Source organism: Zootoca vivipara, chromosome 13, assembly GCF_963506605.1.
Source record: "Zootoca vivipara chromosome 13, rZooViv1.1, whole genome shotgun sequence".
NCBI lineage: Eukaryota > Metazoa > Chordata > Lepidosauria > Squamata > Lacertidae > Zootoca > Zootoca vivipara.
In genome coordinates this window covers 31,833,590-31,853,458 of record NC_083288.1, presented here as the reverse complement: position 1 = coordinate 31,853,458, position 19,869 = coordinate 31,833,590, and the positions used below count along the sequence as shown (strand labels likewise).

Sequence of the window (19,869 nt, the reverse complement as noted above, 5' to 3'; positions counted from 1 at the left end):
CCACAAGTAAGCTGTGTGCATGACATAGCATCTCGATTTTAGGATAACATTTGACAAAGTTCTTGAGATGCCTGACCATGAAATCACCTGATTGAGGAAATCTTTGTTGCTGCTCAGTGACTCAGTGGCCTCCGGGAAGCGGATGAGAACCATCACTAGCTAGGAAATGACATCCCACTTCTGTCTCCTAGTAGGACCTACACCATAATTTCTCTAAAAATAGAGTTCGTGGACATCTTTTGCTCCACCATACACTCAAGCATAAGGTAGGTGGCATTCCACAATGTGCCCATGTCACACACCAGCTGAAGCTGTAAGAGCCCTAACTCTGCCTGCTTCTTCTAAAGCAGCATATTGCCCTTCACACTGTGGTGGAAATACCCAGGAACACTTCTGGAGCTCTCAAGATCATGGATGGTGGAGTTCAGAGGGAGATTTAGAGGGTGCTTCAGGAGGTACCACAACTATAATATAGAATGGAAGGTGAGAAGTAGGGAGGGCGAATTTTGACATCACACAGGGCACTGCTGAAATTTGAGGTCCCAAGGTCCACCACTCATGGAGTTGAAGGGGAAAGCAGCAGTCCTCTTGTTCAGACTGAGATGGAATTCATGGATGTTACAGTAGATGCCCACCAATCCACTCTCATGCATCATGTTGATATTGATGTCTCTGTAACTGTGTTTGAGCTGGTGCCCAGTCAGCCACACCTACATTATTCCCTTCATGGCTGCTGTGATCTCAACTGGCTTGCAGGACTGGCCCACCAACACCCTTCCTTCACAATCCCTGAAGTGCTGGATGCTTTTGTCCCTGTGACCACAAACCAGTGCGGTGTTAGAGATAAGTAAGCATGTACTGTGGCCTTACTATTCACCTCATACCACAGTGTCATAATATTCTAGATAATATAGGATTAGGGCTGCCATACAGAAATCGTTGGAGTCTCTGGGAAAATCTGGACGTTTGGCACTCCATGTCAGAAATGTAGATTTTGGTGAATTCCATTAAAAATAGCTCAAAGCCTCTTTTCTCTTTCCCCCCCTTTTTCAGATTTAGAATGATTGTCACACTTTAAGATGACTCTAAGACAGAAAATTCAACCAACAGATTTTTACACATTCTATTTCAGATCCCTTATGGATCATTTTTGCCACTACAAAGTTCTAAAATGCTATTCCCATTTTTATATCAAATGGTCCCAACTGAATCCCACCAGCAAATGGGAGTTATGCGGTTACTTCAGCATTTTGGTGGAAATGGGTCGGAGTTGCTGCTGTGGATGATGACAAAGGGGACAGGTTTATACAAGCAATGGTGCCAATGCTTTCCCAGAATGACATATGTTATGCTTTTATAATAAGACTACCAAAATGGAGCTATGTGGAGAATATGGTTGATGTCCTTTTACAACACTTGAAAACCTATGAAGTTGCTATTCAGACAAAAGCAAATGTATTCGTTGTATATGGAGAACCTCCATCTTTTCAGATTGTGAGGATATTTTTATTTCTAATATCCTGTATGTCATGGCCTCCTCTTGGTAAAGTGTGGATTGTTACATCCCACTGGGATTTCACCTCATTGTCCTTTCAAAAGACATGGGATATGCAAACCTTCCATGGTTCCATATCCTTCACTGCTCACTCAAATCAGCCACCAGGTTTCCAAAAGTTTATTGAGGAGATAACACCTTTTGGGGTGAAAGGAGATGGATTTATCCAGGACTTCTGGGAACAGGCATTCAGCTGTTCATTAAAGAAGCAGGAGGAAGATGAAACAGAAACATGCACTGGGGAGGAGAAGCTGGAGAGCATTCCTGGTATTTTGTTTGAAATTAAGATGACTGGCCATAGTTACAGTGTCTACAATGCTGTCTATGCTGTGGCACATGCTTTGCATGACATATACAGGTTGAGATTGAAGCATTGAAGGTTATTGCGAGATGAGAGATTCTTATTTAAGAATGTGCAACCATGGCAGGTAATTAAAACTCAATATATGATCAATCTGTGAATTGCTTCATAGAGCAATCCCATCAACTTTGGTTGGGTTACTTGTCACTGTTGTTGCTGTTGTTTTATAGGAATCTATTTGGATAATAAATGTCAGTATCATTTTAAAATTTGGAATTTCGATACTGGGATAAATGAAGGGAAATTGCATTTAGTAATATAGAGCCACTGCATTTGCTTTCCAATAACACACCTTTGTGAAGGTCACTGAAATAGTTTTAAGTCCTAGGTATCCTTTTTATATATAGTCATACCTCATGTTGTGTCCACTTCAGGTTACACATTTTTGTGTTGCGTACACAGCAACCCAGAAGTACCAGAACGGTTTACTTTTGGGTTTTGCCGCATGTGCAGAAGCACTAAATTGTGCCCCGCGCGCCCACGCAGACACAGCAATTTGTCTTGCGCCAGTCCCGTCCATAACACAAAGCTCCACTGTATTCCCTTTCTATCTAGGTCCATCACTTTCTAAGCAGCATCATATTCAATAATAGTGGTGGAGAAGCAATACATTTTGATGACAATGGAGAATTAGTTCCAGGGTTTGATGTTACAAACTGGATGATGTTCCCCAATGGCTCAGTGGGCAGAGTGAAAGTTGGAAGATTGGATCCTCAGGCTCTTCCAGGCAAAGAGTTGACCATTAATGATGACCAAATTGTGTGGCATCAAAGCTTTAACTAGGTGAGACGTACCTGTAGCTGCTTTAGTATATATTGTCATCCTCATTATTGGAGAATAACGCTTTGTAATCTTACTGGTTAAAATGGTGAATCATGTTTGATGGAGAGAGCCACTCTGTAAAGATTTAGATTTCTTTCTTTTATTTCATTGGTAAATCCTGTCTTCAGAGAGGAAAATCAACTCAAACCTAGGATCACACACCACCACCATTTATGGTTTTCCTTTTGAAGCACAATCCAATACCAGCACCTTCAGTAAAGGGGCAGTATTATGAGACTATGTTATCTTCTGCCATGTATTCCTAGGTAACCTCTAGGTTAGATTACTGCAAAGCGTTATACATGGGGCTGCATCTGAAGATGATTCAGAAAATTAAGGTAGCTCAGAATTCAGTGACTGGGTTGCTCACCAGGACAAGAGCATATAACGCCAATCCTGGCTTGACTGCACTGGCTGGGAGTTACTTCCTAGGCCCAACTCAAAGTGCTGGTTTTGACCTATAAAGCCTAAAATTATTTCTGTTCATGCTTTATGTTCCTCTGCAGGTGCTGCCAGTTTCTATGTGCAATGACAACTGTTATCCTGGCTACAGCAGAAAAAAGAAAGAGGGAGAGAAATTTTGCTGCTTTGATTGTGCTCTGTGTCCAAAAGGGATGGTCTCTTGCCAAAAGGGTAGGAGGCATAATATACAGAGATATCACACAATTACCATATTGTTTGATACCGTTTGTTTGCTTATTCTGAGAATGTGCATCATTATCAAGGATATAGTGGTGGTTTAAATTCCAAATTTATATCATGATTCAAGGAGTATGGAATAATGTCCTCCTAGTGAGAGAGGGAGGACAGGATCCATACCAGGGCCAGAATTTAAAGGGAATAAAAATTAAGATAGGGCTGAAAGGTGGAAACATAGCTGGGTGGTATTGTGCTATAGTTAGAAAACTGGGGGGGGGGCAGCAGGTAAAGATGGGAGAGTGGTGCCTAGCTGGTGAAAGAGTGGGAGTGGGATGAGGAGTAAAAATGGGTTATTTTCTGACTGATTAAGGTGGTCCAAACTGGAATGACTTATGGAGTTGGCTGATGCATCTGGAAGACCTGGAGTCCAGGGGAAGGGGGGTAGAATTAGATATAAGTGGTTAAAGGTTATTATGATAGAAGAAATAATATTTGAATGTATTTTTAAAAATTTGGGGTAGAAACTTTGAGGCCAAGGGAAGAAACAGAGATGGATGGAAAAATAAATTTAGATTTGGGTTATTTAATGAATGTATAGGTTGAGGATCCAGGTGGCGCTGTGGTTAAACCACTGAGCCTAGGGCTTGCTGATCAGAAGGTCGGCGGTTTGAATCCCTGTGACGGGGTGAGCTCCCGTTGCTTGGTCCCAGCTCCTGCCAACCTAGCAGTTCGAAAGCACATCAAAATGCAAGTAGATAAATAGGAACCGCTACAGCGGGAAGGTAAACGGCGTTTCCCTGTGCTGCTCTGGTTTGCCAGAAGCGGCTTTGTCATGCTGGCCACATGACCTGGAAGCTATACGCCGGCTCCCTCGGCCAATAATGCGAGATGAGCGCGCAACCCCAGAGTCGGTCACGACTGGACCTAATGGTCAGGGGTCCCTTTACCTTTTTAGGTTGAGGATAGTTGATGTTCTGTTTTAGATTAGAATAGGTTGTGAGATAATGGGGGAAAATGTGATTAAATGGTTTAAGATGCTAAAGGAAAATTGCTTAATTTAGATTTAAAGTTGGACCCAGTGTGGGGGGAATCGAGGAAGTCCACGATGTTAATTCAATGTAAGAATTGATATGTTTTTCTTTTTCTCCCCCCCCCCTTTATGTTTTTTTTTAGTTTAGTTTAGTTTTTGTTTTTTTTGTTGCCAAATTTTGTATTTTGAATTGTTTGAAAACTAATAAATATTATTTGGGAAATTTTTTTTCCAAATTTATAAATATTTTTTGAAGAATTTCCACAATTAATTTTTTTAATTCGCTTAAAAGGCAGGTTAGGTAACTTTTGAGAGACAGATAAAAAAACCGGTAAGAGTTCCAAAGGATGCACTTTCGCAAGCTTTTAGAACTGATTCTTTAGAGAGTTGTTCTACATTTGGAAATGTTTAAACTTCTTTTCTTCTTTTTCTTAAGACATGGATGTCTGTGTCAAATGTCCAGAAGACCAGTATCCCACCAGGGACCAAAGCCAGTGCATTCCAAGAGCTATAAGCTACCTTTCTTACAAAGAGTATTTAGGAATCATCTTAGTTATCATGGCTAGTTCTTTCTTTTTTGTCACAATTTTAGTCCTTGGAATTTTTTTGAAGCACAAGTGAAAGCACAGTAAAACCATAGTGAAAGCAAACAACCGGACCCTCACTTACATCCTCCTCATCTCCCTCCTTCTTTGCTTCCTTTCATCCTTGCTCTTCATCGGACATCCTGGAAAGGCAACCTGCCTTCTGCGGCAGACAGGTTTCAGCACCATCTTCTCTCTGGCTCTCTCTTCTGTATTGGCAAAGACCATCACTGTGGTTCTGGTATTTATGGCAACCAAACCTGGTGCTAGGATGAGAAAATGGGTTGGCAAAAAACCAGCAAATTACATTGTAGTTTCCTGCACCTTAATCCAAGCTGGTTTTTGCATTCTTTGGTTAAGTACTTTCCTGACATTTCCAGATACAGACATGCACTCATTAGATGGGGAAATCATACTTCAATGTAACGAGAATTCAACTACCATGTTTTACTGCGTCTTGGGCTACATGGGTTCCTTAGCCACTCTCAGTTTCATTGTGGCTTTTCTAGCCAGGAAGTTACCTGACAGTTTCAATGAAGCCAAGTTCATCACTTTCAGCATGCTGGTGTTTTGCAGTGTTTGGCTGTCCTTTGTACCAAGTTACATGAGCACCAAAGGAAAATACATGGTAGCTGTGGAGGTCTTCTCCATCCTGTCCTCTAGTGCTGGACTACTGGGTTGCATCCTTTTCCCTAAATGCTACATCATTGTGCTGAGGCCTGAGCTAAACAGTAGGGAACAACTAATAAGGAAGACTAAATAAAGTGTGTGTGTGTGTGTGTGTGTGTGTGTGTGTGTGTGTGTGTGTGTGTCCATCTCTTCTTTGTGTGTGCTTCGGCAAACGTAATTAGTCATTTTTTAGCCTTGAACAAGACACAACAGTCAATGTGTCACAAATAGCCCCCTTCCTGCTCCTATTTTGGCTGGTTCCAGGGAGATTTAAATGAGACCCAAAGCTGATTCATTTATTTATGTTTTTCCTCATCCTTATGCTGTTGTACCTTGGAAGTCCAACAGAATCCGTTCCAGAAGTCCATTTGACTTCTGAAACATTTGAAATAAGAAGAGGAGAGTTTGGATTTGATATCCCTTGTTGTTGTTGTTGTTGTTTAGTCGTTTAGTCGTGTTTGACTCTTCGTGACCCCATGGACCATAGCACGCCAGGCACTCCTGTCTTGCACTGCCTCCCGCAGTTTGGTCAAACTCATGTTCGTAGCTTCGAGAACACTGTCCAACCATCTTGTCCTCTGTCGTCCCCTTCTCCTAGTGCCCTCAATCTTTCCCAACATCAGGGTCTTTTCCAAGGATTCTTCTCTTCTCATGAGGTGGCCAAAGTATTGGAGCCTCACCTTCAGGATCTGTCCTTCCAGTGAGCACTCAGGGCTGATTTCCTTAAGAATGGATAGGTTTGATCTTCTTGCAGTCCATGGGACTCTCAAGAGTCTCCTCCAGCACCATAATTCAAAAGCATCAATTCTTCGGCGATCAGCCTTCTTTATGGTCCAGCTCTCACTTCCATACATCACTACTGGGAAAACCATAGCTTTAACTATATGGACCTTTGTAGGCAAGGTCATGTCTCTGCTTTTTAAGATGCTGTCTAGGTTTGTCATTGCTTTTCTCCCAAGAAGCAGGCGTCTTTTAATTTCGTGACTGCTGTCACCATCTGCAGTGATCAAGGAGCCCAAGAAAGTAAAATCTCTCACTGCCTCCATTTCTTCCCCTTCCATTTGCCAGGAGGTGATGGGACCAGTGGCCATGATCTTGGTTTTTTTGATGTTGAGCTTCAGACCATATTTTGCGCTCTCCTCTTTCACCCTCATTAAAAGGTTCTTTAATTCCTCCTCGCTTTCTGCCATCAAGGTTGTGTCATCTGCATATCTGAGGTTGTTGATATTTCTTCCGGCAATCTTAATTCCGGCTTGGGATTCATCTAGTCCAGCCTTTCGCATGATGAATTCTGCATATAACTTAAATAAGCAGGGAGACAATATACAACCTTGTCGTACTCCTTTCCCAATTTTGAACCAATCAGTTGTTCCATATCCAGTTCTAACTGTAGCTTCTTGTCCCACATAGAGATTTCTCAGGAGACAGATGAGGTGATCAGGCACTCCCATTTCTTTAAGAACTTGCCATAGTTTGCTGTGGTCGACACAGTCAAAGGCTTTTGCATAGTCAATGAAGCAGAAGTAGACGTTTTTCTGGAACTCTCTAGTTTTCTCCATAATCCAGCCCATGTTTGCTATTTGGTCTCTGGTTCCTCTGCCCTTTCGAAATCCAGCTTGCACTTCTGGGAGTTCTCAGTCCACATACTGCCTAAGCCTGCCTTGTAGAATTTTAAGCATAACGTTGCTAGCGTGTGAAATGAGCGCAATTGTGCGGTAGTTGGAGCATTCTTTGGCACTGCCCTTCTTTGGAATTGGGATGTAGACTGATCTTCTCCAATCCTCTGGCCATTGCTGAGTTTTCCAAACTTGCTGGCATATTGGGTGTAGCACCTTAACAGCATCATATTTTAAAATTTTAAATAGTTTAGCTGGAATATCATCACTTCCACTGGCCTTGTTATTAGCAGTGCTTTCTAAGGCCCATTTGACTTCACTCTCCAAGATGTCTGGCTCAAGGTCAGCAACCACACTACCTGGTGTGTACGAGACCTCCATATCTTTCTGGTATAATTCCTCTGTGTATTCTTGCCACCTCTTCTTGATGTCTTCTGCTTCTGTTAGGTCCTTAACACTTTTGTCCTTGATTATGGTAATCTTTGTACGAAATGTTCCTTTCATATCTCCAATTTTCTTGAACAGATCTCTGGTTTTCCCCATTCTATTGTTTTCCTCTATTTCTTTGCATTGCTCATTTAAGAAGACCCTCTTGTCTCTCCTTGCTTTTTTTTGGAAATCTTCATTCAGTTTCCTGTATCTTTCCCTATCTCCCTTGCATATTGCTTGCCTCCTCTCCTCCGCTATTTGTAAGGCCTCATTGGACAGCCATTTTGCTTTCTTGCATTTCCTTTTCCTTGGGATGGTTTTCGTTGCTGCCTCCTGTATAATGTTACGAGCCTCCATCCATAGTTCTTCAGGCACTCTGTCCACCAAATCTAAATCCTTAAACCTGTTCCTCACTTTCACTGTGTATTCATAAGGGATTTGATTCAGATTGTATCTTACTGGCCCAGTGGTTTTTCCTACTTTCTTCAGTTTAAGCTGGAATTTTGCTATAAGAAGCTGATGATCTGAGTTACAGTCAGCCCCAGGTCTTGTTTTTGCTGACTGTATAGAGCTTCTCCATCTTTGGCTGCAGAGAATATAATCAATCTGATTTCAATGCTGCCCATTTGGTGATATCCATGTGTAGAGTCGTCTCTTGTGTTGTTGGAAGAGAGTGTTTGTGATGACCAGCTTGTTCTCTTGACAGAACTCTATTAGCCTGTGCCCTGCTTCATTTTGAACTCCAAGGCCAAACTTGCCAGTTGTTCCTTTTGTCTCTTGATTCCCTACTTTAGCATTCAAATCCCCTGTAATGAGAAGAACATCCTTCTTTGGTGTCATTTCTAGAAGGTGTTGTAGGTCTTCATAGAATTGGTCAGTTTCACTTTCTTCAGCACCGGTAGTTGGTGCATAAACTTGGATTACTGTGATGTTAAAAGGTCTGCCTTGGATTCGTATCGAGATCATTCTGTCATTTTTGAGATTGCATCCCATTACAGCTTTTGCCACTCTTTTGTTGACTATGAGGGCCACTCCATTTCTTCTACAGGATTCTTGCCCACAGTAGTAGATATGATAGTCACCCGAACTGAATTCACCCATTCCCTTCCATTTTAGTTCACTGATGCCCAGGATGTCGATATTTATTCTTGTCATCTCATTTTTGACCACATCCAGCTTACCTCCATTCATGCTTCTTACATTCCAGGTTCCTATGCAATATTTTTCTTTACAGCATCGGACTTTCCTTTCACTTCCAGGCATATCCGCAACTGAGCGTCCTTTCGGCTTTGGCCCAGCCGCTTCATCAGCTCTGAATCTACTTGTACTTGTCCTCCGCTCTTCCTCAGTAGCATGTTGGACGCCTTCCGGCCTGAGGGGCTCATCTTCCAGCGTCATAACTTTTATATGCCTGTTGTCTTTGTCCATGGAGTTTTCTTGGCAGGGATACTGGAGTGGCTTGCCAGTTCCTTCTCCAGGTGGATCACGTTTAGTCAAAACTCTCCACTATGACCTGTCCATCTTGGGTTGCCCTGCACGGCATAGCTCATAGCTTCTCCGAGTTATTCAAGCCCCTTCGCCACGACAAGGCATTGATCCATGAAGGGGGCCCACCTAGTAGCAGAAACAAATTCATGATCCATGAATTGAATGCAAATGTATCTACTGGTAGGAGTAGGGAATGCTTCAGTACATAGTACAGGGTTTCTAAATAAGTTCTTGAGTTTATATATACAAATTACCTCCACTAGAGTCCAGAGTTCTCACAGTTCCATTTTGGACAAAATGGAGGTTTAGAATCGAGCTGCTTGGGGCACACTCCAAAGGACAGATGGGCTAAACTCCTCATTAACAAACAATATTTTGTTGCTTTTTAAAACTCATTTCAATCCCCTATGTTTCTTCCTCCTGTCTCCTCCTTTCCCTGCACTCCCTTAGCAGTCTTCCCAAAGACCACAGAAAAGGGATTGTAGATTGTAGCCCCCACCTTTTACAGGCCCTTTGCTTGCCCATTGAGGCCCTTCCAGATCCTGTCAGAAGGATTAAGCAGAAGGGCCTTGACCTGAAAACTTAGTCGCCCTGCTGTCATTCACTATACTGAGCTATATAAGCTTATTTGTTATGTCATGCATATGGTTTTTACTGCTTAAATAATCTGTGAGAATAATGTTAAATATAAACAGGGCAAACAATAATTGGAAGTGATTCAAGGAGGTGTACTCATGAGCATGAAGATGAACCTCAAATACCTCCAGGAATTTGACTCTGCATTTAAACCCAGGCCTTTTAGTTATGTCAAGTATGAGTTTTGTGGCTCGGTAGAGTCTCAGTAGAAGCATACTGGACATAGGAGGATACTGGACTTCTAATTATCCCTCAAAAAAGAAAATAATAGATTTAAAATATTAATAGTTTTAAGATCCTGGTGGGGTATGGGGAAGTGGAGAAGCTAGAAGTTTTGCCACACATTATGCAGTTTCAAAGGCAAACATCACACTGGGGAAAAGATAAATAAAAAAATTCCTTCAGTAGCACCTTAAAGACCAACTAAGTTTTTATTTTGGTATGAGCTTTCGTGTGCATGCACACTTCTTCAGAAGGGGAAGAAGATAATCACCCCTATCATTATCATAATCACAAGTTCCCATATTTGGACACAATGGGCATTCAGATCCTCTTAGCAAGATCAACAATCAGCATCTTTTAAAATCTACAAAACACTCAGGTTGTTCAGAACTGGATCTAAGCAAATGCAGGCTTCTATCACTCTTTTGAGTGGTCCTCCCCTCCAAAGGACATGCTTCCACCGGATGATTCTTCGCTGATTTTTAGCACAAATATTATTAACATCTCTGTTCCTCATCATTTCTCCCTCACCAATTTATCTTTATCTGCCCATTTTCCCCCTGTAACAATTGGATCTCATTAACAAAGTTTTAATTAACACCCTGCATGTTTCCTTACCATAATTTATATTTCATTCATTTGGAGAAATATTTTGTACCACTCTCCATAGAGGTCATTGCTGTATTGTTTTTCATCGTCACTGCTTTTTATTTTTTCCAGTACAAAATTATGTCAATTTACTTAACCAAGAGTTGTTGATGTTACTTTTCTTTTCTTCACACACCACATTAAATTTATTAATACTTGTTCCTGAAAATGCATATTTGAGGATTCTAAAACGAAGGGGAAATGTCTAGTTCTCACTTAACTCTAAGGATAAATTGAGATTATTAAAAGAATATGTTGTTCAGGGCTGCTGATGGACAAGGACCAATATGAAATATAATATCAGGGCACAGGTACACAGCTTCCCCAAGTTGTCAAGCTGTAAATAAGTATAATGATATAATTTACCATCAGCAACATCTAATGCTGAGGTGAAACATGGGGATTTATATATGGAGGAGGAAATTTGTCAACCGGACCATTCTACTGTTGGTGATACTGCTGGTGCTTCTGTGTCATACTGTGTGCAAGACGCATATTAACTGCAGCATATTTGATGATCCTCAACCTATACCTCATAATTTTTACCAACCAGGAGACCTTCTCATCGGTGGAATTGTTTCTCAAGTCCTTTACTTCTATAATAATCTCTCTTTCATTGAACAACCTGGACAGGTCTTGATCAATGAACCTATGTAAGGCATTATTTCTCTCTCTCTCTCTCTCTTTCTCCCTCTTTCATATTTTCAGGCTAAAGTAACTGACAACACACAACTATGCAACATGGGGCTTACATAATTATTTATTTTGGGGAGAGGTGGGGAAAAGATGGCATCCCAGCAATATTTGTTGCATAGAAACCACTAGTGTTGCATAGAAACCACTAGTAAATCCCACTTTACAGGTGGGGGTGCTTATTGCAAGAGAGTTTGCATAGAAAAACTACTTGTTGGGGCCTGAGTGGTTTTCTGCTTGACTCCTACTCCTACATGACTCCTACACTGCTGAATCCTAACCAGGAAAAAGCAGAAGTGGAGCCTCCTGAGAAGGGAGCTATATATCCAAATGTAGAGTATAATGTTTGTGAAGAGATTTAGGACAGACTGAAGAGAGCTCACTGAGAACTTTTTCAGATTAAGACATTTCCTTGGGAGCATACAAACAATCCTCAATATATTAAGTCTCCGCCTCTCATGCTAACCAAGCATTGTATGCAATATTAGTCATCCTCAGAAAGGAGCCATTTAAATCAATGGACACAACTAACTTAGGGCCAATAATTTCAATGGGTATACCCTGAGTAAAGTTTAGTTGCATTTGTGTTTGCAGTAACAATTGAAGCAAGATGCTTAATCTGTGCCCCTCCCAGTAGACCCTGTAACAATTTCACTCTGTTATGGTCTTGAAAGATGAGTGATAAAGAAGAAGACTGCAAATGTGTTTGTTTTTGCATGATGAAACTACTGTAACTCTTTCTGCAGCTCGGTGCCTAAAAACTACCAGCACATCCTGGCCTTAGCATTTGCTGTCAAAGAGATCAATGAGACTCCCACAATTTTATCAAATGTCTCTCTGGGATTCCACATCCTCAATAGCTACTACACTGCAAGAATGACTTATAAGGCCACTCTGAGCCTACTTTCTTCACGACATAGTTTTGCCCCCAACTTCAAGTGTCATAAGCAGAATAATCTGAAAGCTCTCATTGGAGGATGTATTTCTGAAATCTCTGCCAATATAGCCATTGTTTCAGGAAGCCTGAAGATTCCACAGGTAGGCTATGTGAATAGGGATATGAAGATTTCACAATGTTGACATACCATTTAATTTTATTATATTTTATTATTATATTTTATTACCACATCTCTTGTTGCATTTGGGTTAGCAAACTGATTAAATCAGAGCTCAAATATAATATAATCTGATAAATTCACATCTCAGTGGGGAAAAGTACTTACCAAGAGTTCCACATTAAACAAGTTTCAAGGAGAGTGACACAGGGATCTGTTGTGGGCCTGATAAGCTTAAAAATCTCAGTGATGTAGATGGCAGGGGAAAGGGAACACTTATCAAATTTTTAGATGACGGAACACCGGGAAGGGTAGCTGATACCTCAGAAGGCAGGAATGAAATTCAAAATTATCTTAATAGATTAAAATTTAGTAGGATTTAGTAGAATTATAATTTCCAAATCACAAGCAGTGTTGGTTTCACTTTATTTATACTAGTCAGAACACTTGCAATTCTTGGTACAACACTGTAAGAGGGATATGTAGACAAATGGGAACAGATTCAGTAGTGGACTGTGAAAATGATCAGGGAAATGGAACAACATTCTGTGAAAAATGTTGAAGGAATTGGGTATATTTGGCTTGAAGAGAAGAGAGTTGGGTATATTTGGCTTGAAGAGAAGAGAGTTAAAGGGGGGCAATATACCACTCTTCAGATACAGTACTTGAATTGCCAAACCATAGAAGAGGTAAAAACTTTTTTCTACAAATGCAGACGATAAATATAGATTTTGATTCAACATGAGAAACAATATCTAGTAAAATGTCTAGTGAGGATAGTCAACCAATTGACAAGAGGTAGGTGGGCTGCTGCAGAGATTATTCAGGCAGCTCCTGGGGATGGTTTAATTGTGGAAAACTCTGCATAATACAGGGATTTTAATGAGATGTAGGAGCTAGTGCAATTCAATGATTCAATGATATTCAATGATAAAGCACTCTTATAACTTTGAATGTTTTATTTTAGCTCACTTATGGATCATTCTTGCCAGCCCAGGATGAAAAACTGCTATTCTCTTTTTTGTACCAGATGGTCCCAAATGAAGCCCAACAAAACATAGGTGTTGTGCAGTTACTTCAGCATTTCAGGTGGACATGGATTGGACTCTTTGCTGTGGATGATGACAAAGGGGACAGGTTTTTACAGACTATGGTGCCAATCCTTTCCCAGAATAGCATCTGTTACGCCTTTATAGTAAGAATACCAAAATGGAATTATGTGGATGAGCTAGTAGATTTGCTTATACAGCAGTGGAAAAACTATGAAATGGTCATTCAGAGAAAAGCCAATGTTTTTTTTGTATATGGAGAACCTCCATCCTTTCAAATGTTGAGAACATTGCTGTTTCTAGCACCTTTCTTGTCTTTTCCATCTCTGGGTAAAGTGTGGATTATTACATCCCACTGGGATTTTGCATCTATTTCTTTTCAAAAGATTTGGGATATACAGACATTCCATGGCTCCATATCATTGACAGTTCATTCAAATCAGCCATTAGGATTCCAAAGGTTCCTTCAGATGGTAAGACCTGCCTGGGCCAAAGGAGATGGCTTCATTCAGGACTTCTGGGAACAGGCATTCGGCTGCTCATTAAAGGAGAACAAAACCTGCACTGGGGAGGAAAAGCTGGACAGCATTTCAGGGGTTTTGTTTGAAATGAAGATGACTGGCCATAGCTACAATGTCTACAATGCTGTCTATGTTGTGGCACATACTTTGCATGCCATAAATAAATTCAGATCCAAGCATAGAAGATTGGAAGGACAGAAACTGTCATTTCAGAATGTGCAACCATGGCAGGTAATTATAATGCAATGTATTTTTAAAAATAAAATAAAAGACTAGCTTATGATGTAGAAGTAGAACTCTGCACCTACCTAAACTTATCCTACTACATTCTGGGAGTTTGGAAATCAATTTGGATAAGTAGTAGAAGAAGAAGAGTTTGGATTTGATATCCTGCTTTATCACTACCCGAAGGAGTCTCAAAGCGGCTAACATTCTCCTTTCCCTTCCTCCCCACATCAAACACTCTGTGAGGTGAGTGGGGCTGAAAGACTTCAAAGAAGTGTGACTAGCCCAAGGTCACCCAGCAGCTACATGTGGAGGAGCGGAGACACGAACCCGGTTCACCAGATTATGAGTCTACCACTCTTAACCACTACACCACACTGGCTCTAGTTCTAGCCACATTACAAAATGTTGTCTTAATATAATTATTAGTTGTTGCTGCTGTACATAATCAGTGACCCACAATGTGCCATGTGGAGAAATACAATGAAATTTTATATTGATATATGAAGTTACCACATATACTGTTCAAAAAGAATATTCTAGTGGTTCATTAAGACACGTTTTCATGAATCTCAGAGTCTTCTGCCTGTTTGCATTTTCTTCATATCTAGCTCCATCAGTTTCTTAAAGGTATTTCATTCAATAACAGTGCTGGGGATACTGTAAGCTTCAATAAAAATGGAGAATTGGTTACAGGATTTGATATTACAAACTGGGTAATGTTCCTCAATGGCTCGGTGGTTAGAGTCAAAATTGGAAGGCTGGAACCTCAGGCTCCTCCAGGCAAACAGTTAACCATTAATGATGGTCAAATTGTCTGGCATCAAATATTTAATCAGGTAAGCTATCATTGTGGATCCTTGCCTTAATTATTTGTTAAATCAAAGCAATAAAATGATTAAATCAAAGCAATGAAATGAATAACATGAACATCAGCAATAAAAATGTTTATACAATTTCATATATTAAAAAGATTGTAAAAAATGTCTAAATAAAGAAAAAAGACTTTCATGTGTACAAACAATTAGTAACACTTTTGTATGTAAAACCAATGTCAAATTCGACACAAAGAAATATATAGGCTGGGCTAAATATTTCCAAGGCATGTTGAAAAAAGAAGATCTTAAAGAGGCAAAAGAGATTCCAAAGGGTGGGTGCCCAAAGGGGCGTTGTTCCATGGCAGTAATTCTATGGGGGGTTCCCCTGAGCTCAGTTTTGTCATGTATTCTATGCTATTCATGGAAGACCCATCAAATTAATGAGGACTAATAAAATGGAACTTCAACCAGGGAAGATGGAATACAATTTATATGTAGTTTGTCTACCCAGTTCGGAGGGGCTCACACTTTCTTGGACAGGGTTGCACGCCTCCTAGAAGAGCACATTCATAGTTTGGGGGTGTTCTTTGATCCCACCTTTTCACTTCAGGTATAGGTGCAAAGAGTGGTGCAGCCCATCTTTTATTACACTAGCTATAACCCTGTTTGTACAGAGATAGCCTTGAAACACATGTTCATGTTCTGTTAACATCCTACTTGTATCACTGCAATGGATTATTTGCTTTTAACGACAGTGTGGAGACTATAGGTGGCCTAAAATAGAGCAACCAAGACTGCTGGTGGGGACTGGCAAATACAGAAATATATAAGTAAAACAAAGAAAACCTTCTGGCAAGCTTTAAATATTCCTGAAGGTTGCATATCAACTTAAGGTAGGGTTACCAGACTCAATAGAGGACAGGACTTCTGTGCCTTTAATTGTCCTTCTCTCTTTTGAGTCCGGAAACTTTAAAGAGAAACCAGCAGACCCTTTGTTTAATTTCCAAGCAAAGGGTCTGCTGGTTTCTCTTTAAGGTTTCTAGACTCAAAAAAGAGCAGGGCAATTAAAGGCACAGAAGTCCTGTCCTCCATTGAGTCTGGCAAACCTAACTTAGGGAGCAATTGCATATAAAAGAAGCTGGCATAAAGCAACTGGTGTATTTTAAACTGTATTTTAAATATCACAGTGTATTGGTGTATTTTAAATATCCCAGATTCAAGTCCTGATTAAAAGCAAGGCTGCTGCTGCTGCTCTGTGCATACCCTCCATCCGATGAAAATAGGGACGTCCCATTCCATAATGATAATTTTACTGTTTATACCCCACACATCTTACTGGGTTGCCCCAGCCACTCTGGGCAGCTTTCAACATATAAATAATAATAATAAAACATTAAACATTAAGAAAACTTCCCTATACAGGATTGCCTTCAGACAGCTTGGGGGTCAGATAACCCCATACCCTCCAACATTTCTCCAATGAAAATAGGGACATCCTAATGAAAAGCAGGACATTCAGGGATCAAATCAGAAACCGGGATGGCTTCTCTAAATCAGGGATGTCCCTGGAAAATAGGGGCACTTGGAGGGTCTGCTCTAAGCCCAGCAAAGTGGAAATAAGACTTAAAATAGTGTTCTGTGCTGATTGCCAGGTCATATAACCAAGATGAATGAATGTAAGATCCAGCCTAAGTTCTGCCTATCTGGTCTCACCCCCACTACACCTCTAAAAAGGCTCCTTTGGAGTGACTTACATATGGATTGGCTGAGTCAGCTTCAGCTCACTGAACCTTGGCTGAGAAAGTTACTTGTATATGTGGCTGAGCAGCAGGGATTGGGGTCATAACACCACCTGAGTCCAAGATCTGATTCTTCCTATGCCCCTCTTCCTGGCAGATCTTGCCTTGGTGCAGGAGAAGTTTCCTAGCATCTCTCTTGTCAAAACATGCTCTCATTTTCTCATGACTAGTCTCTCTTTTATGATTTCATGCAGGCGCAGCCTCTTTCTGTGTGCAATGACAACTGCTATCCTGGCTACAGCAGGGGGGAAAAGGAGGGAGAGAAATTTTGCTGCTATGATTGTGCTCCGTGTCCAGAAGGGATGATCTCTGACAAGAAGGGTAGGGGGCATAATGATGAAGACATAAGATTAATATATATGAAATGTAATGTTTGTATGCATTGAAGTTTAAAACTAGTGTGATGATTTCCATTTTGCAAAGAGAATTTTGCATTAGGCAAGAGCTGTATCTCTAGGCAAATATGGCAAAAAGAGTCCAGAGTTTTCTGTTTGAGTGTTTAAGGCTAATGGGACTTGCAAGTGGTCTACATTCCAACAACTATTGAGATATGGACTTCTGCAGCTTCAGCAAGATGGCAGGGTTATTTTTATTTATCTTATTTAACAAAAATAATTGTTTTAAGACAGGCCTGAACCAAGACTGTAATTTATTTAAATAATCCATGTCATGCAAGTATGCTTGGAGCTGCTTTATGTAAATTCGAACTAAAGTTCTTCAAAAATCAAATGGAAACAGCTTGCAATATAATAATATTCACCACATTTCATATAATAAAATTACTATCTGCATAGAAAGCATAAACTATTATTTAATGAGAGATTTCCTAGTGTGCAGAAAATCACTCAATCATTGCAGCCCACCAGCTCAAGTTAAAAAATGTCAAGAATGCGGAAAAGAGACTCTTTCATTGGATGCTACTAAGGATTCCATTTGATGGATGTTTGTCAATATATTGAAATACTTAAATAGTTCTTCCTCTTTTTCAGATATGGATGATTGTGTGAATTGTCCTGATGATAAGTATGCAAACAAGGACCAAACTCAGTGCCTCCCCAGGGTGCCAAGATACCTCTCTTACAAAGAAACTTTGGGGTTCATTTTAGCGATCTTTGCCATTTCTTTCTCTTTAATCACTACTTTAGTATTTGGAACTTTTGTGAAGCACAAGAACACTCCCATAGTCAAAGCCAACAACCAGACCCTCACCTACACCCTCCTCATTTCCCTACTCCTTTGCTTCCTCTGCCCCTTCCTCTTCATTGGACAACCTGGAAAGGCGATCTGCCTTTTCCAACAATCAGCTTTTGGCATCATCTTCTCTGTAGCCCTTTCCAGCATTTTGGCCAAAACCATAACAGTGGTTCTAGCATTCATGGCAACGAAACCAGGATCCAGGATGAGAAGATGGGTGGGGAAAGGACTGGCAAATTCTATTGTCCTTTCTTGCTCCTCCATTCAAACAGGCATTTGTACTCTTTGGTTAAGTACTTCCCCTCCGTTCCCAGATACGGACATGCACTCAATAAATGGCAAAATTGTATGGAAATGTAATGAGGGTTCAGTTACCATGTTTTACTGTGTATTGGGCTATATGAGCTCACTCGCCATTGTTAGCTTCTTTGTAGCTTTCCTAGCCAGGAGGTTGCCAGATAGTTTCAATGAAGCAAAGTTCATAACCTTCAGCATGTTGGTCTTTTGCAGTGTTTGGTTATCATTTGTTCCGACTTACCTAAGTACCAAAGGAAAATACATGGTAGCTGTGGAGACCTTCTCCATCTTATGCTCCAGTGCTGGATTACTGGTTTGTATCTTTGTTCCTAAGTGCTACATCATTATACTGAGGCCAGAGCTGAACAACAGGGAGCAGCTAATAAGAAAAGCAAAATGAAAAATATGTCCACCTCTTCATTGTGCATATATGGAAATACTGGTGCTACAGATCTTGTGAGAATTTGAGTATGTGTACTTGCTTAGGCAAAAATCTCTGTTCTTGTTAGTAGACTTGAACCAGGCACAGCCCACCCAAATAGGTTGCCTTTCTTGATTCTGCTGGCATTGTCTGCTTCCCTATCCTGAAGGTGAGAAATATCTCACCATGTGGATCCGGGATAGGCTTGCATCAATCAATCAGTTCCTCTCAAAATGGCACATGTCCACTGTGTCAGTCCCCTTTCCCTTGCCACTGCTTTTCATTCTGCATGCAGAACTTTTAAATTTGGAAATATTAGAGCAGGAATACTTGTCTATGCAGACATCCCTGCTCAAATCCCTGCTCAGATTACCTATAGTGACCCCATCTTGATTCTGTGCACAAATTATCTACATATGCAGTTCCAGAGAGATTGAAACAGGACCCACAGCTGATTCTTCTTGTATGTTTTTCCTCATCCTTATATAGCTCAATTCATGATGGGAATAAATTGGGAATAAATTATATAGCCCAATTCAGGATGGGAATAAATTGGGAATGAAAGGTATCTTAAATCATGATGGCAATGATAGAGGCCAAACCTGCATTCTGTTAAACCAATCATGCATCTAGCCATACAACCATTAAAATGTAAGTTTATCCTACATAAATCCTTGGTTTCACAAACATAAATTACAAACAATAAAGTCACAGTCACAGTAAAGTCATTTACTAAACATTTACTGAATTATTAATTGAAATCAATTAGCTGGATGAGTTACTTTCAAAATGAAAATGGACACCCATATGTCTCTGAGACTGACCCCATTTGTGCAACATATGTGAAACTGATTTGTATTAGTGGAGGCTGGTGGAACCTAGACCTGGTGGGGCACCTAGGAGGTGAAGTGAGGTCAAGTGGGCAGTGCTTAGGAGGCCAAGGAGGTCCCATGGGTGGCATCTAGGTCCCCATTCACCTCCCTTTTGAGTAATTTTGTTGCATACCTACATACAAAATAATAATAATTGGATGCCACCTTTCCACAGTTCGAACCACGCTCAAGGAGGCTTAGAATATGAAAAATGCATAACTACAAC

At 40.5% G+C, this 19,869-nt stretch overlaps 1 protein-coding gene across 1 annotated transcript; it reads left to right on the top strand.

Annotated features, from left to right (window-relative positions):
- The first annotated feature begins 1,392 nt into the window (after positions 1-1,392).
- LOC118077510 (vomeronasal type-2 receptor 26-like) lies at positions 1,393-18,750 on the top strand. Its single transcript, XM_060281201.1, has 7 exons — positions 1,393-1,822; positions 4,844-4,940; positions 12,139-12,430; positions 13,415-13,642; positions 14,854-15,081; positions 17,054-17,180; positions 17,849-18,750. The coding sequence occupies exons 1-7, from the start codon at positions 1,393-1,395 to the stop codon at positions 18,748-18,750; spliced, it is 2,304 nt and encodes a 767-aa protein (XP_060137184.1).
- The last annotated feature ends 1,119 nt before the right edge of the window (positions 18,751-19,869 follow it).

Excerpts from the sequence above, each read along its gene's own strand:
- LOC118077510 (XM_060281201.1), top strand. The coding sequence starts at position 1,393 with ATGGTTGATGTCCTTTTACAACACTTGAAAACCTATGAAGTTGCTATT. Across the intron at positions 12,431-13,414 it reads GAAGCCTGAAGATTCCACAG|CTCACTTATGGATCATTCTT; the intron begins GTAGGCTATGTG and ends GTTTTATTTTAG. Across the intron at positions 13,643-14,853 it reads GCATCTGTTACGCCTTTATA|CTCCATCAGTTTCTTAAAGG; the intron begins GTAAGAATACCA and ends CTTCATATCTAG.